The 17,741-nt window shown below is 41.9% G+C and overlaps 1 protein-coding gene across 1 annotated transcript; it reads left to right on the forward strand.

Annotated features, from left to right (window-relative positions):
- The first annotated feature begins 774 nt into the window (after window positions 1–774).
- Window positions 775–12,467, forward strand: LOC133544883 (myosin-7-like). The gene is made up of 12 exons (XM_061890111.1): window positions 775–889; window positions 3,451–3,600; window positions 3,698–3,868; window positions 3,942–4,251; window positions 4,377–4,447; window positions 5,038–5,243; window positions 5,340–5,463; window positions 9,668–9,804; window positions 9,905–10,160; window positions 10,240–10,482; window positions 12,075–12,251; window positions 12,318–12,467. Exons 1-12 carry the CDS (start codon window positions 794–796, stop codon window positions 12,465–12,467), a joined length of 2,091 nt encoding a protein of 696 aa, XP_061746095.1. The 5' UTR covers window positions 775–793.
- The last annotated feature ends 5,274 nt before the right edge of the window (window positions 12,468–17,741 follow it).

The raw sequence follows: 17,741 nt of genomic DNA on the forward strand, positions 1-17,741 counted from the left end.
TTTCACAATAGCAGGAGAATGCCTCCAACTTTCACGATAGCAAGAGAATGCCTCCAACTTTCACAATAGCAAGAGAATGCCTCCAACTTTCACAATAGCAAGAGAATGTCTCCAACTTTCACAATAGCAGGAGAATGCCTCCAACTTTCACAATAGCAAGAGAATGCCTCCAACTTTCACAATAGCAAGAGAATGCCTCCAACTTTCACAATAGCAAGAGAATGCCTCCAACTTTGACAATAGCAAGAGAATGCCTCCAACTTTCACAATAGCAAGAGAATGCCTCCAACTTTCACAATAGCAAGAGAATGTCTCCAACTTTCACAATAGCAGGAGAATGCCTCCAACTTTCACGATAGCAAGAGAATGCCTCCAACTTTCACAATAGCAAGAGAATGCCTCCAACTTTCACAATAGCAAGAGAATGCCTCCAACTTTCACAATAGCAAGAGAATGCCTCCAACTTTCACGATAGCAAGAGAATGCCTCCAACTTTCACAATAGCAAGAGAATGCCTCCAACTTTCACAATAGCAAGAGAATGTCTCCAACTTTCACAATAGCAGGAGAATGCCTCCAACTTTCACGATAGCAAGAGAATGCCTCCAACTTTCACGATAGCAAGAGAATGCCTCCAACTTTCACAATAGCAAGAGAATGCCTCCAACTTTCACAATAGCAAGAGAATGCCTCCAACTTTCACAATAGCAAGAGAATGCCTCCAACTTTCCAAGAGACTGGAGACCTAAATAAAAGTGTTTTGTCTTCCAGACGCTGACAAAGTTGCGTACCTGATGGGCCTGAACTCTGCCGACCTCATCAAAGGTGTCTGCCATCCCAGAGTGAAAGTGGGGAACGAGTGGGTCACCAAAGGTCAAAATGTTAATCAGGTAAGTTGCTGTCGATACCACTTCTCTTTTTACGATCCGATACCAGGTGAAATTCCGACTTGTATTGGCGATACAGAGCCGATGTCGATACTTGGTGCAACTATAGCCGATGTGTCTGCAAAAGTTGTGTATTTTCTAATAAGTATTCATATAATGTCTTTTCTAAAAAAGCAAGGGTACACATTAAAAAAAAATCAGAATGTAATCAGAAAAAAAAGACCTTTTTTAACTAATAATTAATATTATTGTACTTAGTCACTTCTAAAACACATTTCTGTCTTTAAATATATTATCTGTTTTTACCTTCTTCCTTTTTTTTTTAATAAACTTGACTTTTCAGTTTGCGGCCCTTGATGGAAAAAGTTAAGAAAGCCTTGATTTTAAATATTAGAGGCTCTCAAAGTAAAAGTAAAATATACTTAAAATATAAACAAAGATTTGTTAGGTAATTAAAAAAACAACAACAAAAAACACTTAATAATTTGAAAAATGACAACATATGTAACTGAATATTAGTATTTTTGTACAGGTATAATTTTTGACACACTAGATTATGCAGTTACACAATTGGCTTATTGTTATTGTTATTATTATTATTATCTTATTCTTACAGGGGAAAAATAACAACAGTAAAAATGTAAAGAAAAAGAGCAATAAATCAGTATGCAAAGAGAAATAGTTGAAATATTCTAACTAATATTTCCAATAGTATACTTAGAAATAGTTGAAATATTCTAACTAATATTTACAATAGTATACTTTGCCATCTATAATACAAAGCTGACCCAATATCTGTTTTTAGAATTCTTTTTGAAATAAAAACATGTCAATATTGTGTTCCCATACTTGACTTGGTGGAAAAAATAAAAACAAAATATACATGAAAAATAAACAAAGTTTAGTGAACTCATTAAAAACAATGTTAGCTTATCAATTAATTTGAAAAAATACAACAACCATAATAAAGACAGTTAAATGTGTTAAAAAACATTATTTTTGTACGGGCAACAATCATATTGATATTATTATTTCTATTTTATTCTTACATTGGGGACAAAACACACTAAAAATGTAAGAAAAAAAGAGCAACACATCAGTATGGAAAGATAAAAAGATAAAAAGCTGCGACTAATAATTAATTATAATAATAATACGGTGGAAGAGGGGTTAGTGCGTCTCCCTCACAATAGTCTGGGATTCAATCCCGGGCTCAGGATCTTCTGTGTGGAGTTTGCATGTTCTCCAAGTGACTGCGTGGGTTCTACTCCGGCTTCCTCCCACCTGCAAAGACATGCACCTGGGGATAGGCCCCTCCCACCTCCAAAGACATGCACCTGGGGATAGGCCCCTCCCACCTCCAAAGACATGCACCTGGAGATAGGCCCCTCCCACCTCCAAAGACATGCACCTGGGGATAGGCCCCTCCCACCTCCAAAGACATGCACCTGTGGATAGGCCCCTCCCACCTCCAAAGACATGCACCTGGGGTTACGCCCCTCCCACCTCCAAAGACATGCACCTGGGGATACGCCCCTCCCACCTCCAAAGATATATACCTGGGGATACGCCCCTCCCACCTCCAAAGACATATACCTGTGGATAGGCCCCTCCCACCTCCAAAGACATGCACCTGGGGTTACGCCCCTCCCACCTCCAAAGATATATACCTGGGGATACGCCCCTCCCACCTCCAAAGACATATACCTGGGGATAGGCCCCTCCCACCTCCAAAGATATATACCTGGGGATAGGCCCCTCCCACCACTAAATGGTCCCTAGTGTGTGAATGTTGTCTGTCTATCTGTGTTGGCCCTGCGATGAGGTGGCGGCTTGTCCAGGGTGTACACCGTCTTCCACCCGATTGTAGCTGAGATAGGCACCAGCGCTCCCCGCAACCCCAAAGAGAATAAACGGTAGAAAATGAATGGATGGATGGATACTTCATCACCTTGAATACAAAGATTTTTACAGGAAGAATTGTTGACTTTGTAGGTCATGCAGTCACACAATCGTATTATTATTATTATTTTGTTCTATTCTTATATCGGGAAAACCAATATAATAATATACTTTGTCAACTATAATACAAAGCTGACACAATGTCTGATTGTATATTGTTTTCTGAATAGAAAAATATATAAATACGGTCCTTGGCAAATTTGACGTGTGAGTCAGCAGCCTTTGAGAATGGATATTAGAGGATAGAGATGTTTCAATATCCATCCACACATTGGATATTAGAGGATAGAGATGTTTCAATATCCATCCACACATTGGATATTAGAGGATAGAGATGTTTCAATATCCATCCACACATTGGATATTAGAGGATAGAGATGTTTCAATATCCATCCACACATTGGATATTAGAGGATAGAGATGTTTCAATATCCATCCACACATTGGATATTAGAGGATAGAGATGTTTCAATATCCATCCACACATTGGATATTAGAGGATAGAGATGTTTCAATATCCATCCACACATTACTACTTTTTGTGGCTTCTGACGTTTGGAGTCTTGTGGCTTCGGTTTAGAAGTTGACCAATCCCTTCCCAGGTGTACTATGCTATCGGGGCGCTGTCCAAGTCCGTGTACGAGAAGATGTTCCTGTGGATGGTGGTGAGAATCAACAACTCTCTGGAAACCAAGCAGGCTCGCCAGTACTTTATTGGCGTACTGGACATCGCTGGATTTGAGATCTTCGACGTGAGTCCAGTCCCTTGTTTGTGGACAACAGTGTCCGACTTTGATCTCGAGGTTGGAGCTGGAAGAAAGAAACCCATTTTGTTGCTTTCCATTGCAGTTCAACACCTTCGAGCAGCTGTGCATCAACTTCACCAATGAAAAACTGCAACAGTTCTTCAACCATCACATGTTTGTGCTGGAGCAGGAAGAGTACAAGAAAGAGGGCATTGAATGGACTTTCATTGATTTTGGTATGGACTTGCAGGCGTGTATTGACCTGATTGAAAAGGTAAGGCTTGCTAATGAGAAGCTAACATTGACTTATCATAGAATTGGAATGACTCAAAGGTTGGCGTCCTCAGCCCATGGGTATCATGTCCATCCTTGAAGAGGAGTGCATGTTCCCCAAAGCCAGTGATACCACCTTTAAAGCTAAGCTTTATGACAACCACTTGGGAAAGTCCAACAACTTCCAGAAGCCCCGGGTGGTGAAAGGGAAACCAGAGGCCCATTTCTCTCTGGTCCACTACGCTGGAACTGTGGACTACAACATCAACAACTGGCTGGTGAAGAACAAGGATCCTCTCAATGAGACTGTGGTCGGACTTTTCCAGAAGTCCAACCTCAAGCTGCTGTCTGTACTCTTTGCTGGCTACGCAGGAGCCGACGCAGGTATTTTAAACTATGAAGAATCAAACAGATAATCAATGTTACGGAAGATTTGAATATAATTGATCATTCTAGCCTTTGTATTGCTTCCATGGCGTCGTACTGAACTTTGCAACTCGTGTGTTTAGCTCAGGAGGGCAAGGGCAAAGGTGCCAAGAAGAAAGGTTCGTCCTTTCAAACGGTGTCTGCTTTACATCGGGTAAGAGCTTTTCAGACTTTAAATATACAAGTTTGAACTACGTTTGTGCAGTAGTTGATGTCTTTGCGAGGCAATCACAGAGGAACCTAGCTGATCATCCAAAACAGCAACATTTTGTTTTCTATAGTTTACACACGCTATTAGGGTTAGGGATGGGTAACCCTAACCCTAACCCAACTTGTGACGTCTTACATGATAATACATCGTAAAATCTGGCCGGTACTAAAACACTAATGCGTGAATTGTCATATACACAGTTCTTGGGATGCAACTCAGTATTCTTCTTCCTCCAAACACCAGCAGTTGAGTTGATACCAAAAATGATACATGGATGATACAGCAGAGGATTGGGAGAATGTCATGTGGTCAGATGAAACCAAAATAGAACTTTTTGCTATAAACTCAGCTCGTCGTGTTTGGAGGAAGAATCAAACTGAGTTGCATTGTTGAAGTGTACCTATGATGAAAATGACAGACCTCTGTCATCATTTGAAGTGGGAGAACTTGCTGACTAAATACTTTTGAGCACCACTGCATAACCAAGCACAAGATGGTTTGGTGTTTTAAAGATGACATGTCCCAACCTGCAGGAGAATCTGAACAAGCTGATGACCAACCTGAGGTCCACTCACCCCCACTTTGTACGCTGCATCATCCCCAATGAGACCAAGACTCCTGGGGCCATGGAGAACCCTCTGGTGATGCACCAGCTGCGCTGTAACGGTGTGCTGGAAGGCATCAGGATCTGCAGGAAGGGCTTCCCCAACAGGATCCTCTATGGAGACTTTAAACAGAGGTTTGTGTTTCAAAGGCACATTTGAACAACTCATTCAGCAAAACGTCTTTGGATTCCTATTTGCACATTTTTACTCCTGGCTTACATCTTCAATAGATACCGAATTCTGAACCCCAACTCGATTCCTGAAGGGCAATTCATTGACAACAAGAAGGCTGCAGAGAAACTGTTGGGCTCTCTGGATATTGACCACAACCAGTACAAGCTCGGCCACACAAAGGTTGGTATCTTGAACATTGCTTGGGAGAATATTACTTCTTGCCGTTATTACTGATTCGACACCTGGTGCAAATGTACTTAACGAGGGCTGTGAACCTTTGGCCACCACACGATTCAATTCTCAGGAGTAATGATTCGATTTAGAATCAATTCTTGATTTAAACTAATTCTCGATTCAACATCAATATTCTGCTCGCATGATAACAAAGACTCCTTGTCACTGCCACATCAACTCCACTAGCTCCCGTACAGTACCGGATCAACTACAAACTCTTTCTCTACACCTTTTTGGACATCCACAACCCCGCCCCACCATACATGTCTGAATTCTTGCACTTCACCATCCCCACTCGTTTCCTCGGATTCTCCTCCTCTGGGGGCAGAGCCTTCAGTCGCTCAGCTCCCCAGCTCTGGAACAATCTACCACCTGGCCTTCGTAACTGCGACTAACCTTTTCACATTCTGTCATCCATCGCTGCCATGACGCTCGCAACTTGACTTTGAACGCCCTGCTTACACCCATGTTTTCACATTCTGTCATCCATCACTGCCATGACGCTCGCAACTTGACTTTGAACGCCCTGCTTACACCCATGTTTTCACATTCTGTCATCCATCACTGCCATGACGCTCGCAACTTGACTTTGAACGCCCTGCTTACACCCATGTCCAGCGGTTGGAGTTCCTTCGTCATGCCTCCTGGATTGATGGCAAGCTCTGAGTTGGTTGGCTGCACTTGGTTTTTCACGGCGGGTGTGAGATGGGCGGGCATGGAGTCACAAATCCACAAGGACGGTGACGCGTGGAAAAAAACCATCCGGTCTCTTTACGTAGACCTCACTCAGCCACTCTCTCATGTTCTCCTCGTCCATCCAGACCTTTTGAATTGCCTTAATGATGACTCCAGGTGGAAACTTTTCTTTAGGCAGCGTCTTCCTCTGGAAAATCACCATAGGTGGCAGTTAATGTCCATTAGCATGGCAAGCTAGCACGGCGGTTAGAGCCGACTTCTCGTGCCCCGTTGTGCGTATCGTTACTGTACCGGTCCGACAGTGTGCTTCACCGGGATGTCCAAAGTAAGCGGGATGTCCAAAGTAAGCGGCACCTCCTAGCACGGCAGTTAGATCCAACTTCTCGTGCCCCGTTGTGCGTATCGTTACTGTACCGGTCCGACAGTGTGCTTCACCGGGATGTCCAAAGTAAGCGGGATGTCCAAAGTAAGCGGCACCTCCTCCATGCTGGTGATGTGGTTGTGCTGAATGTGTTTGTCAGCAATTTTTTTTATTGCAGTAGGAACGGAAGATGACCAGTTTTTCCTTGTAATTGGCCGGACGTTGCTGCGCCACGCTAGCCCTTGCGCGGATAGATAGATGGCGCAGTTTCATGAAAGGAAAGCACCAAGACGGAACTCCTCAAATGCTCAATTTGACTTTCTTCCGCAAGCTTCATTGCCCTCAGTCGAATGTTGACTGTAGAGACGCTTCTCCAGGCTGTTCTTTATTGTCAATCCTGTGCCGGAGTTGCTCTTCTACCTCGGGCCACCTCGCCTGCTTTCCGCAGAAACTCCGCTTCATCTTCCTGACTTGGTAAAGCTCATTTTCCTGCTTCCTCCACTTGCGAATCATAGATATGTTGGTCTTGAATTCTCTCACGGCTGCTCGATTTCCATTTTCCTCTGCATAACTGATGGATTAGAGTTTGAGCTGTGCTTCATACGCTTGTCTCTTCCTAGGTGCCATTTTCGGGGTCCTTTGCCAAACCGATCTTTGGTAAAAAGCACATCCCAGCACTTCCGTTTATATCTACTGGGGGCGTGCCTTTTAGCGTCCTCTCTCGCGTGAAACCTTCCCCCTTGAACGTCCGCACGCTGTCCTCGGTCACGTTCACCTTTCTTCTATAACAGGGGTCGGCAAGCCAAAATGTTGAAAGAGCCATATTGGACCACAAATACGCCGCAAAATGTTAAGACTTATAAAAGTGTTTTAATGATGGCTACTCATGATGTAAGTGGTTAATTAGCCTACTATCAACATGACTATCTGTCGCAGGCTGACTCTAATCTTTGTTGACAGAAATGTAATATTCATTCTACACATTGGAAAACATTTGTAAAACTACTCAGAGGGTGAGAACTCCTGGAAATAACTGTCTTAGAATGGCCAAAGTTATTGACGTGTGTGTCCAAGTTAAAGGAAATGTCAGTCTGTCTTCTTCTAATGGATTTATTACAATCTTTGCAAGATGGGTAAAGTTTGCTGTAGTCTGGAACAACATGGCACAAAAACAACTATCCGAAATGCTGCCAACATTACATACAGAAAATGTGTCATGACACACGGAAAAATAAACTAAATACACAGAGGACATAAGTAAAGGAAATTAAATGAGCTGAAATCTAGCTACCAATGAGGCATAATGATGCAATGTGTACATACAGCTTGCCTGAATAGCATGTTAGCATCGATTAGCTTGCAGTCATGCAGTGACCAAATATGTCCGATTAGAACTCCAACAAGTCAATAACAAAGCTCGCCATTTTGCACTCATCCACAGAATAAAATGTTTGGTGGACAAAATGGGTGAAAGAAGGAGTGGCATAAAACATGTCTTTATGTGGCAGCGTTGGAGAAAGTTACACATGTAAACAAACTGTTGAGTCACAGGCCACACAACGGTGAGTTCAAGAGCCGCTGAAATGAGTTGGACAAACGGCGCTGGCCAAATACTCTCATCAGTGAAGCATAGACACAAAACTATTAAACAGTGGGCTTTCTAACAATGAAGAAGGTATGTGTCATGTTTGTCCTCCTACAGAAACCATATTACAACCCAAAAAATGTTCACCCCATTTCTTTTCCATTTCCATACATTTTAGAAAAAGCTCTGTGGAGCCAGCAGGGTGGCGCTAAAGAGCCGGGGTTGCTGACCCCTGGTCTACATCAACAGCGTGCAGGATCAGTCACACAACATCTACAGATTTAGGAACTCTGCGCACACTTAAGGCGCCCCGTCCATTTTGGAGCAAATGTAAGACGTTAAGGTGCGCCTTTATAGTCCTAAAAAATACGCTACTTTACACCAAACCTTTTGACTTGGGGGCCGCAGTGGGTTAAAAACATCTAGTCGAGGGCTGAAAGCTTATACATACAGTATGTGTACATATTATGTAATATAATGGACGTATAATTAATAAATATAATTGGATATTAAGAGTGGGCTTCACGGTGGCAGAGGGGTTAGTGCGTCTGCCTCACAATACGAAGATCTTGCAGTCCTGGGTTCAAATCCAGGCTCGGGATCTTTCTGTGTGGAGTTTGCATGTTCTCCCCGTGAATGCGTGGGTTCCCTCCGGGTACTCCGGCTTCCTCCCACCTCCAAAGACATGCACCTGGGGATAGGCCCCTCCCACTTCCAAAGACATGCACCTGGGGATAGGCCCCTCCCACCTCCAAAGACATGCACCTGGGGATAGGCCCCTCCCACCTCCAAAGACATGCACCTGGGGATAGGTTGATTGGCAACACTAAATGGTCCCTAGTGTGTGAATGTTGTCTGTCTTTCTGTGTTGGCCCTGCGATGAGGTGGCGACTTGTCCAGGGTGTACCCTGCCTTCCGCCCGATTGTAGCTGAGATAGGCGCCAGCGCCCCCCGCGACCCCGAAAGGGAATAAGCGGTAGAAAATGGATGGATGGATGGATGGATATTAAGAGTAAGTCAAAAGTACATAGAAGCCATCAGAAATATGAAGCAGCTAAAATGGATAAGACTGAAGAGAGCGTTTTGCTTTTTTCCCCATCATGCTTTGAAATGGGTTGGAATAGGCTTGCTTTAGATTTTTTTTTAATGTCCACAAAGTTCAGTGAGCAATGTCTGTTGACATTTTGTGTTGGTTTGAAGTTAAAAAAACCCCCCGCATGACTGAGGAAGGTTGTTCGCATCATGTCACATAATTTAATGGTGCACATCCAAAGTCACTGACCTAAATTACTCATGTTGTCCACCAAATAAATGCAATCTTCCTGTGGGCGGGCGGTGGTATGACGGCCCCTGCTTTACACTATGGATACATTATCTCAATAAGAAAAAAATCAAATGATCAAAATTTTGATTTAAGAGTGGATATTAGAGCATAAAGATCTGGTATGGATATTTCAGTATTGATCTGCACATCACTAACGCAGAAACTAAATCATTTGTCGATGAAGGTGTTTTTCAAAGCCGGGCTGTTGGGTCAGCTGGAAGAAATGAGAGATGATCGATTAGCACTGATCATCACTGGAATCCAGTCTCGGTCAAGAGGTCTTCTAGCCAGAATTGAGTTCCAGAAGATAGTCGAACGGAGGTAAAGTCCAAAAATGATTCTTCAGGAATAAAAAAAGTAGTACCACCTGAATTATCCTTGTAAGAGCCGGATTCAAACCATGACCTTCTGTTGTCAACAGGGATGCCCTCCTTGTGATCCAGTGGAACATCCGGGCCTTCATGGGGGTCAAGAACTGGCCTTGGATGAAGATGTATTTCAAGATCAAACCTCTCCTCAAATCGGCGGAAACCGAAAAAGAAATGGCCAACATGAAGGATGAGTTCATGAAACTGAAAGAGGCTTACGCCAAATCAGAAGCCCGGAAGAAGGAACTGGAGGAAAAGATGGTCACGCTTCTCCAAGAGAAGAACGACCTGCAGCTCCAAGTTCAGGCTGTAGGTCTACTCATGGTTTGGTAGTGACAACACACAGCATGCCCACTCATCACAATCTGCATCTATTTCATGCTGACAGGAGCAAGACAATCTGTGTGATGCTGAAGAACGATGTGAGGGCCTGATAAAAAACAAAATCCAACTGGAGGGAAAGACCAAAGAGTTGACTGAAAGACTGGAGGATGAGGAAGAGATGAATGCCGAACTCACGGCTAAGAAGAGAAAATTGGAGGACGAGTGTTCTGAGCTGAAGAAAGACATAGATGACTTGGAGTTAACCCTCGCAAAAGTGGAGAAGGAGAAGCATGCGACTGAAAACAAGGTACCATTTCACCTACTGTACGCACTCTGCTGTATCTTCTGGAGCGCACCCCATTATAAAGCGCATTAAAGAGCTCATATTATGTAAACACTTCCCACATAACATGTCACGGTGGTTCTTTGGTTAAAATGTTGTTTGGATGATGTTTTGCAGACCATCTTCAAGCCGCTATCTGGCTAGTCTTATTTACATGCCTCCACTTCGACAGTGTCTTCTCCCTGTCATCTTTATTGTACCGGTAGTTTTTTCCATAGCGAGTCTACTGACATATATAAGCTAGGGTTATGCTTAGCAACCCTAATGGCAAGAGTGGAGGATGAATGCCCCACAGCAAAAGGACAGAGAAAACAAAGGAGCTAATTTACTCCAACGCGGACACGGGCAAATTGTCAGCATTTATGCAGATCCCACATACACATCAGCAGGTACAAATAGGTAAGAAAAGTGGCTTTTGCATAATGTTGAGAATCAAAAAAAAAGATCAAGCTATTTTGGGGTCTTTAAAAACACCCCATAATAATACCGTGTGTTGAAGCACAGTACGTCTGACTATGGTAGCCGTAATGCTCTGCGTTCCAACAAGCGGTGTGCTTCGTAGCTTACCCAAGTCTTAGTGAAACATTTTGACAGATCTTTCAGTACCGTATTTTTCGGACTATAAGTCATTGTTTTTTTCATAGTTTGGCCGGGGGTGCGACTTATATTCAGGAGCGACTTATGTGTGAAATTATTAACACATTACCGTAAAATATCAATATTATTTATCTCATTGACGTAAGAGACTAGACGTATAAGATTTTATGGGATTTATGGATTAGGAGTGAGAGATAGTTTGGTAAAGGTATAACATGTTCTATATGTTCTAGTTATTTGAATGACTCTTACCATAATATGTTAGCTTAACATAGCAGTTGCTTATTTATGCCTCATATAACCTACACTTATTCAGCCTGTTCTTCACTATTCTGTGTTTATTATTTATGCCTCATATAACCTACACTTATTCAGCCTGTTATTCACTATTCTGTATTTATTATTTATGCCTCATATAACCTACACTTATTCAGACTGTTCTTCACTATTCTGTATTTATTTTAAATTGCCTTTCAAATGTCTATTCTTGCTGTTGGCTTTTATCAAATACATTTCCCCCAAAAATGCGACTTATACGCCAGTGCGACTTATATATGTTTTTTTTCCTTTATTATGCATTTTCGGCAGGTGCGACTTATACTCCGGAGCGATTTATACTCTGAAAAATACGGTAATGTTCTCTATTCCCAATAAAATGTCTTAGTTTTGGTGTTGTTTGCTTACAGGTATTTATTGAATAGGCGTCAACTCGCAGTCCACACGTATCTCTAACGTGTGACTGCCATCTACTGCTCACACTTATCAGCACACCTGGCACCAAATAAAATGACTTGAAGGCCAGAAAGCCTGACCAGAATTAATCCGTGCATTAGCCGCACCGGAGAAGATAAGACGCATTGTCAATTTTGGAGGGAAAAAAAAGTATTCTAAGTGAGCATTATAGTTGGAAACAATATTATCGTGTTATCTAAAACTGGAAATTGGTGCACCTCTCGCAGGTGAAGAACCTGACCGAGGAAATGGCAGCTTTGGATGAAATCATTGCCAAGCTGACCAAGGAGAAGAAAGCCTTGCAAGAAGCTCATCAGCAAACCCTGGATGACCTTCAGAGCGAAGAAGACAAAGTCAACACTCTGACCAAGGCCAAGTCCAAACTGGAGCAGCAAGTGGACGACGTAAGGAACATCCAGCATGCAAGGTCCACTGTCTTTAATGTCAAGGTGGTGTCTGGCCTCCAACAGCTGGAAGGCTCCCTCGAGCAAGAGAAGAAAGTGCGGATGGACCTTGAAAGAGCAAAGCGAAAGCTTGAAGGGGACCTGAAACTAGCTCAGGAGAGTATTATGGACCTGGAAAATGACAAGCAGCAACTCGAAGAGAGGCTGAAAAAGTAAGTGGTTTTTTGCTTACCGCTCCACTCATAAACCTCAATTGTTTTTAAACGGGGTTTATAAACCAAACAGTTTGTATAACGAAGCAGGTGAAGGTTTGTAACTAGCAAAACAACACTATTCACTAGTGTGTATCAAACACACATACGGAAGTCATGGATCAACTGTCTCTGTTAACAAGAACACACACACACACACACACACACACACACACACACACATATATAAGAAGAAATGCATCCACGGAAGAGTACAGAGGAGGCAGGTGAGTAAACACCATCACAGGAGTCGTCATCAGCAGACGGCTGCCATTGAGGAACACTGGAATGTAAAAATAATAAAAACTTCAAAATTGTTGGAACCCAGTGACGTGCAGTCAGGGGAGGCGGGGCCTCACGTGCCATCATGGAAAGAAAAAAAATGTAAAAAGAAAAAATATTATTAAATTGTTATATGTATCCCGTGATTATACTTTATAAAGTTATTTTCCATTTAACTTCACCTGTTTTGGATGATTTTCATTCAAAATCGCAGAATTTTCACATTTGCCGTTTAAATACTGAGAAGAGACTTGCGGTGAGGCAGCAGCCAGTTGTGCCTCACCATGGATTGCGCAATGACTCGGCTAACTGCTGGCTGCTGTGCAGTGAGAGTGTATTGCTATATGAATATTATACATTTGCATAGTTTAGTTAGCTGAGGTATATCATGTACAGTGTATTTTGTCAACAAATGTGTGTGTGTAACTTATTTCTGGTGCTGGCCAATCATAAAACGTCTGCGAAGACGCACTGTGTGAGGCACCTGTGCTCCCGCCTCATGGTGGTAGAGGGCGCTAGTGATCCCAGGGATCATTCCTGCGATTACTTGGCTGCAGAATAAGTGACTGGACTTTCAATCCAAGCAGGAGGTAATAATTAAAGGAAGACCGCCGGAGCTAAAAGGTTTGCTTCAGACAGAGATCTCCATCAAGACAGAGAGACTTTTAAAACTGAAGAAAGATAAGGAAGACTTCTATCAACAAGTTATCGATGCTTTTGTTCAGAAGGAGCGGAGCCTGGACCTCATTTATAAGTAAAGGTAAGACCATAATAACTTTTTTTTTTAATTAAATGTGCTTTTTTGTGTGCTACAGTTTGTAACTGTAAAGAATGCTGCTATGAGCTTTTGAAGCACCCGTTAACGGCTGCTAATCAAATGGTGAATAAGATACTCTTTAGGGTTCATACGTTTGTAAATCTGACTGTGATGAAGTCAGTGCCTCACCAGCCATGAACCTCACCGCACGTCACTGTTGGAACCCATGAGAAGGAAGACAGGACAAAATCCAGGTTGACATATTGAGACAAAAGTCTGCTTTGGAAGGGTTTTCCAGGAAAGTCCGGTCTCATCACAATTAAAAACTTGCTGTGGTGCGAAGCCCGCTTCGTCGTTCTCTTCAACATGAGCAAGCACAAAATGGCTGCCAGCACACAGCGACTTCAATGGAAAAGTGGTTGGTAAATGGAGGCTCCACGGCACGGGTCTCGAACTACTGACCTAGGGGTTAAGTCCTTGAGCCCACAGTCAGGAGGAAGATTAGTTTGGGCATCTCTACGGGAGTTTCCTTCCCGGTGAATGTTTCTTTATGTGTCCCTTGTGAACCATAGTTCATGGTTCAGTTCAGGATAGTCTCCTTCACAGAACATGCATGCATTTTCTGGACTGAGCACTTCCTGAGCCTTCCTCTGACCAATAAGGCTGAAGCTACTTGGCCACGCCCCTTTCGGAGCTCCCATTTGGCATTGATGCATCTGTGTCTCCACAGGAAGGATTTTGAAACCAACCAGCTTTCTGCCAAAATAGAGGATGAGCAGACCCTGAGTGCTCAACTCCAGAAAAAACTGAAGGAGTTGCAGGTAAGATCTCCATCCTTTTAAAAATATGGTGTCACGTGATATATTTCACCAATGAAATACAAACAAATGGTTTTGACAGAACATGTTTATGAGCCTTTATAAATAAGGAATAAACTTTATCAGGTCACCCATCAAAATGCTATAAAACTCCTCCGATGTTAGCCAGCCAGGTTTTCTTGACAATAGCAGTACTTCTTCCTGTTTTCTTCTTTACAATTGTTCTGTATAAAAATGCTGAAATAGCTCAGCTAAATAGAGAGGAGAAAAGACATAAACTGCGGCAGCACAGTCAACTGATGCGTCTTTGCCAGAGGAATATTGGCTAACGTCCTTCCACAGTGCAAAGCTTCTTCAAAGTGGCTGATCTGTGGCAGCAAACAAGATGGATTTATTAGGAGTATGGATGAGAGCGGATAGACATGCTACGTTAGCCGTCGTAGGGCGATACCACGAAACATGCTAACTGCCGCCAGCAGCTAAAACAGCGCTCCAAGCGGCGGGGGGGGATCGACACGAATGGGGCGCTATAGCTCAGTTGGTAGAGCGGCCGTGCCAGCAACTTGAGGGTTGCAGGTTCGATTCCCGCTTCCGCCATCCTAGTCACTGCCGTTGTGTCCTTGGGCAAGACACTTGACCCACCTGCCCCCAGTGCCACCACACTGCTTTAAATGTAACTTAGATATTGGCTTTCACTATGTAAAGCGCTTTGAGTCACTAGAGAAAAGCGCTATATAAATATAATTCACTTCACTTCACTTCACTTCACTTGATGATAACGACGCCAAGTACGACACAATTTGTACTACAGTGATTACATCAATATCCATACCACAAAATCTTTATTGTTATTGTTTACAAACTCTGCAAATAAGTTCCTGGACAAGAGAGGACTATTAGGGCAAAAACCCCAAAGATTTTAAAGCAGATGCAAAAGTAGAAAATAATTTAAATATTTAATTGATATTGTTTTTGTCTGATTGTACTTGTCATCAAAATATGGTATAATTGAATATTCTTGAACATATTAAATATCAGTTTTGGTTGGACCAATACTGCCCTACTGGACTCATAGTCAGACCCATTTGTAGCATCTCTAGGAACTCAAGTCTTGAAAGAGAAGAGTGTATCACATTTGAACAGAAGTGTAGATAGCACCATGTATTGAAAGAGAAGAGTGTATCACATTAGAACAGAAGTGTAGATAGCACCATGTATTGAAAGAGAAGAGTGTATCACATTTGAACAGAAGTGCAGATAGCACCATGTATTGAAAGAGAAGAGTGTATCACATTTGAACAGAAGTGCAGATAGCACCATGTATTGAAAGAGAAGAGTGTATCACATTAGAACAGAAGTGTAGATAGCACCATGTATTGAAAGAGAAGAGTGTATCACATTAGAACAGAAGTGTAGATAGCACCATGTATTGAAAGAGAAGAGTGTATCACATTTGAACAGAAGTGTAGATAGCACCATGTATTGAAAGAGAAGAGTGTATCACATTAGAACAGAAGTGCAGATAGCACCATGTATTGAAAGAGAAGAGTGTATCACATTAGAACAGAAGTGTAGATAGCACCATGTATTGAAAGAGAAGAGTGTATCACATTTGAACAGAAGTGTAGATAGCACCATGTATTGAAAGAGATGAGTGTATCACATTTGAACAGAAGTGTAGATAGCACCATGTATTGAAAGAGAAGAGTGTATCACATTAGAACAGAAGTGTAGATAGCACCATGTATTGAAAGAGAAGAGTGTATCACATTAGAACAGAAGTGCAGATAGCACCATGTATTGAAAGAGAAGAGTGTATCACATTAGAACAGAAGTGTAGATAGCACCATGTATTGAAAGAGAAGAGTGTATCACATTTGAACAGAAGTGTAGATAGCACCATGTATTGAAAGAGAAGAGTGTATCACATTTGAACAGAAGTGTAGATAGCACCATGTATTGAAAGAGAAGAGTGTATCACATTAGAACAGAAGTGTAGATAGCACCATGTATTGAAAGAGAAGAGTGTATCACATTAGAACAGAAGTGTAGATAGCACCATGTATTGAAAGAGAAGAGTGTATCACATTAGAACAGAAGTGCAGATAGCACCATGTATTGAAAGAGAAGAGTGTATCACATTTGAACAGAAGTGTAGATAGCACCATGTATTGAAAGAGAAGAGTGTATCACATTTGAACAGAAGTGTAGATAGCACCATGTATTGAAAGAGAAGAGTGTATCACATTTGAACAGAAGTGTAGATAGCACCATGTATTGAAAGAGAAGAGTGTATCACATTTGAACAGAAGTGCAGATAGCACCATGTATTGAAAGAGAAGAGTGTATCACATTTGAACAGAAGTGTAGATAGCACCATGTATTGAAAGAGAAGAGTGTATCACATTTGAACAGAAGTGCAGATAGCACCATGTATTGAAAGAGAAGAGTGTATCACATTTGAACAGAAGTGTAGATAGCACCATGTATTGAAAGAGAAGAGTGTATCACATTTGAACAGAAGTGCAGATAGCACCATGTATTGAAAGAGAAGAGTGTATCACATTTGAACAGAAGTGTAGATAGCACCATGTATTGAAAGAGAAGAGTGTATCACATTTGAACAGAAGTGTAGATAGCACCATGTATTGAAAGAGAAGAGTGTATCACATTTGAACAGAAGTGCAGATAGCACCATGTATTGAAAGAGAAGAGTGTATCACATTTGAACAGAAGTGTAGATAGCACCATGTATTGAAAGAGAAGAGTGTATCACATTTGAACAGAAGTGCAGATAGCACCATGTATTGAAAGAGAAGAGTGTATCACATTTGAACAGAAGTGTAGATAGCACCATGTATTGAAAGAGAAGAGTGTATCACATTTGAACAGAAGTGTAGATAGCACCATGTATTGAAAGAGAAGAGTGTATCACATTTGAACAGAAGTGTAGATAGCACCATGTATTGAAAGAGAAGAGTGTATCACATTTGAACAGAAGTGCAGATAGCACCATGTATTGAAAGAGAAGAGTGTATCACATTTGAACAGAAGTGTAGATAGCACCATGTATTGAAAGAGAAGAGTGTATCACATTTGAACAGAAGTGCAGATAGCACCATGTATTGAAAGAGAAGAGTGTATCACATTTGAACAGAAGTGTAGATAGCACCATGTATTGAAAGAGAAGAGTGTATCACATTTGAACAGAAGTGCAGATAGCACCATGTATTGAAAGAGAAGAGTGTATCACATTTGAACAGAAGTGTAGATAGCACCATGTATTGAAAGAGAAGAGTGTATCACATTTGAACAGAAGTGTAGATAGCACCATGTATTGAAAGAGAAGAGTGTATCACATTTGAACAGAAGTGCAGATAGC

The sequence above is a fragment of the Nerophis ophidion genome, linkage group LG28 (assembly GCF_033978795.1).
Source record: "Nerophis ophidion isolate RoL-2023_Sa linkage group LG28, RoL_Noph_v1.0, whole genome shotgun sequence".
NCBI classification, from domain to species: domain Eukaryota; kingdom Metazoa; phylum Chordata; class Actinopteri; order Syngnathiformes; family Syngnathidae; genus Nerophis; species Nerophis ophidion.

Bases quoted from the DNA above. Each gene is read 5' to 3' on its own strand.
- LOC133544883 (XM_061890111.1), top strand. From the start codon at position 794: ATGGGCCTGAACTCTGCCGACCTCATCAAAGGTGTCTGCCATCCCAGA. The intron at 5,464-9,667 runs GTTGGTATCTTG...TTGTCGATGAAG, and splicing joins ACAAGCTCGGCCACACAAAG to GTGTTTTTCAAAGCCGGGCT. The intron at 12,252-12,317 runs GTAAGGAACATC...GGCCTCCAACAG, and splicing joins TGGAGCAGCAAGTGGACGAC to CTGGAAGGCTCCCTCGAGCA.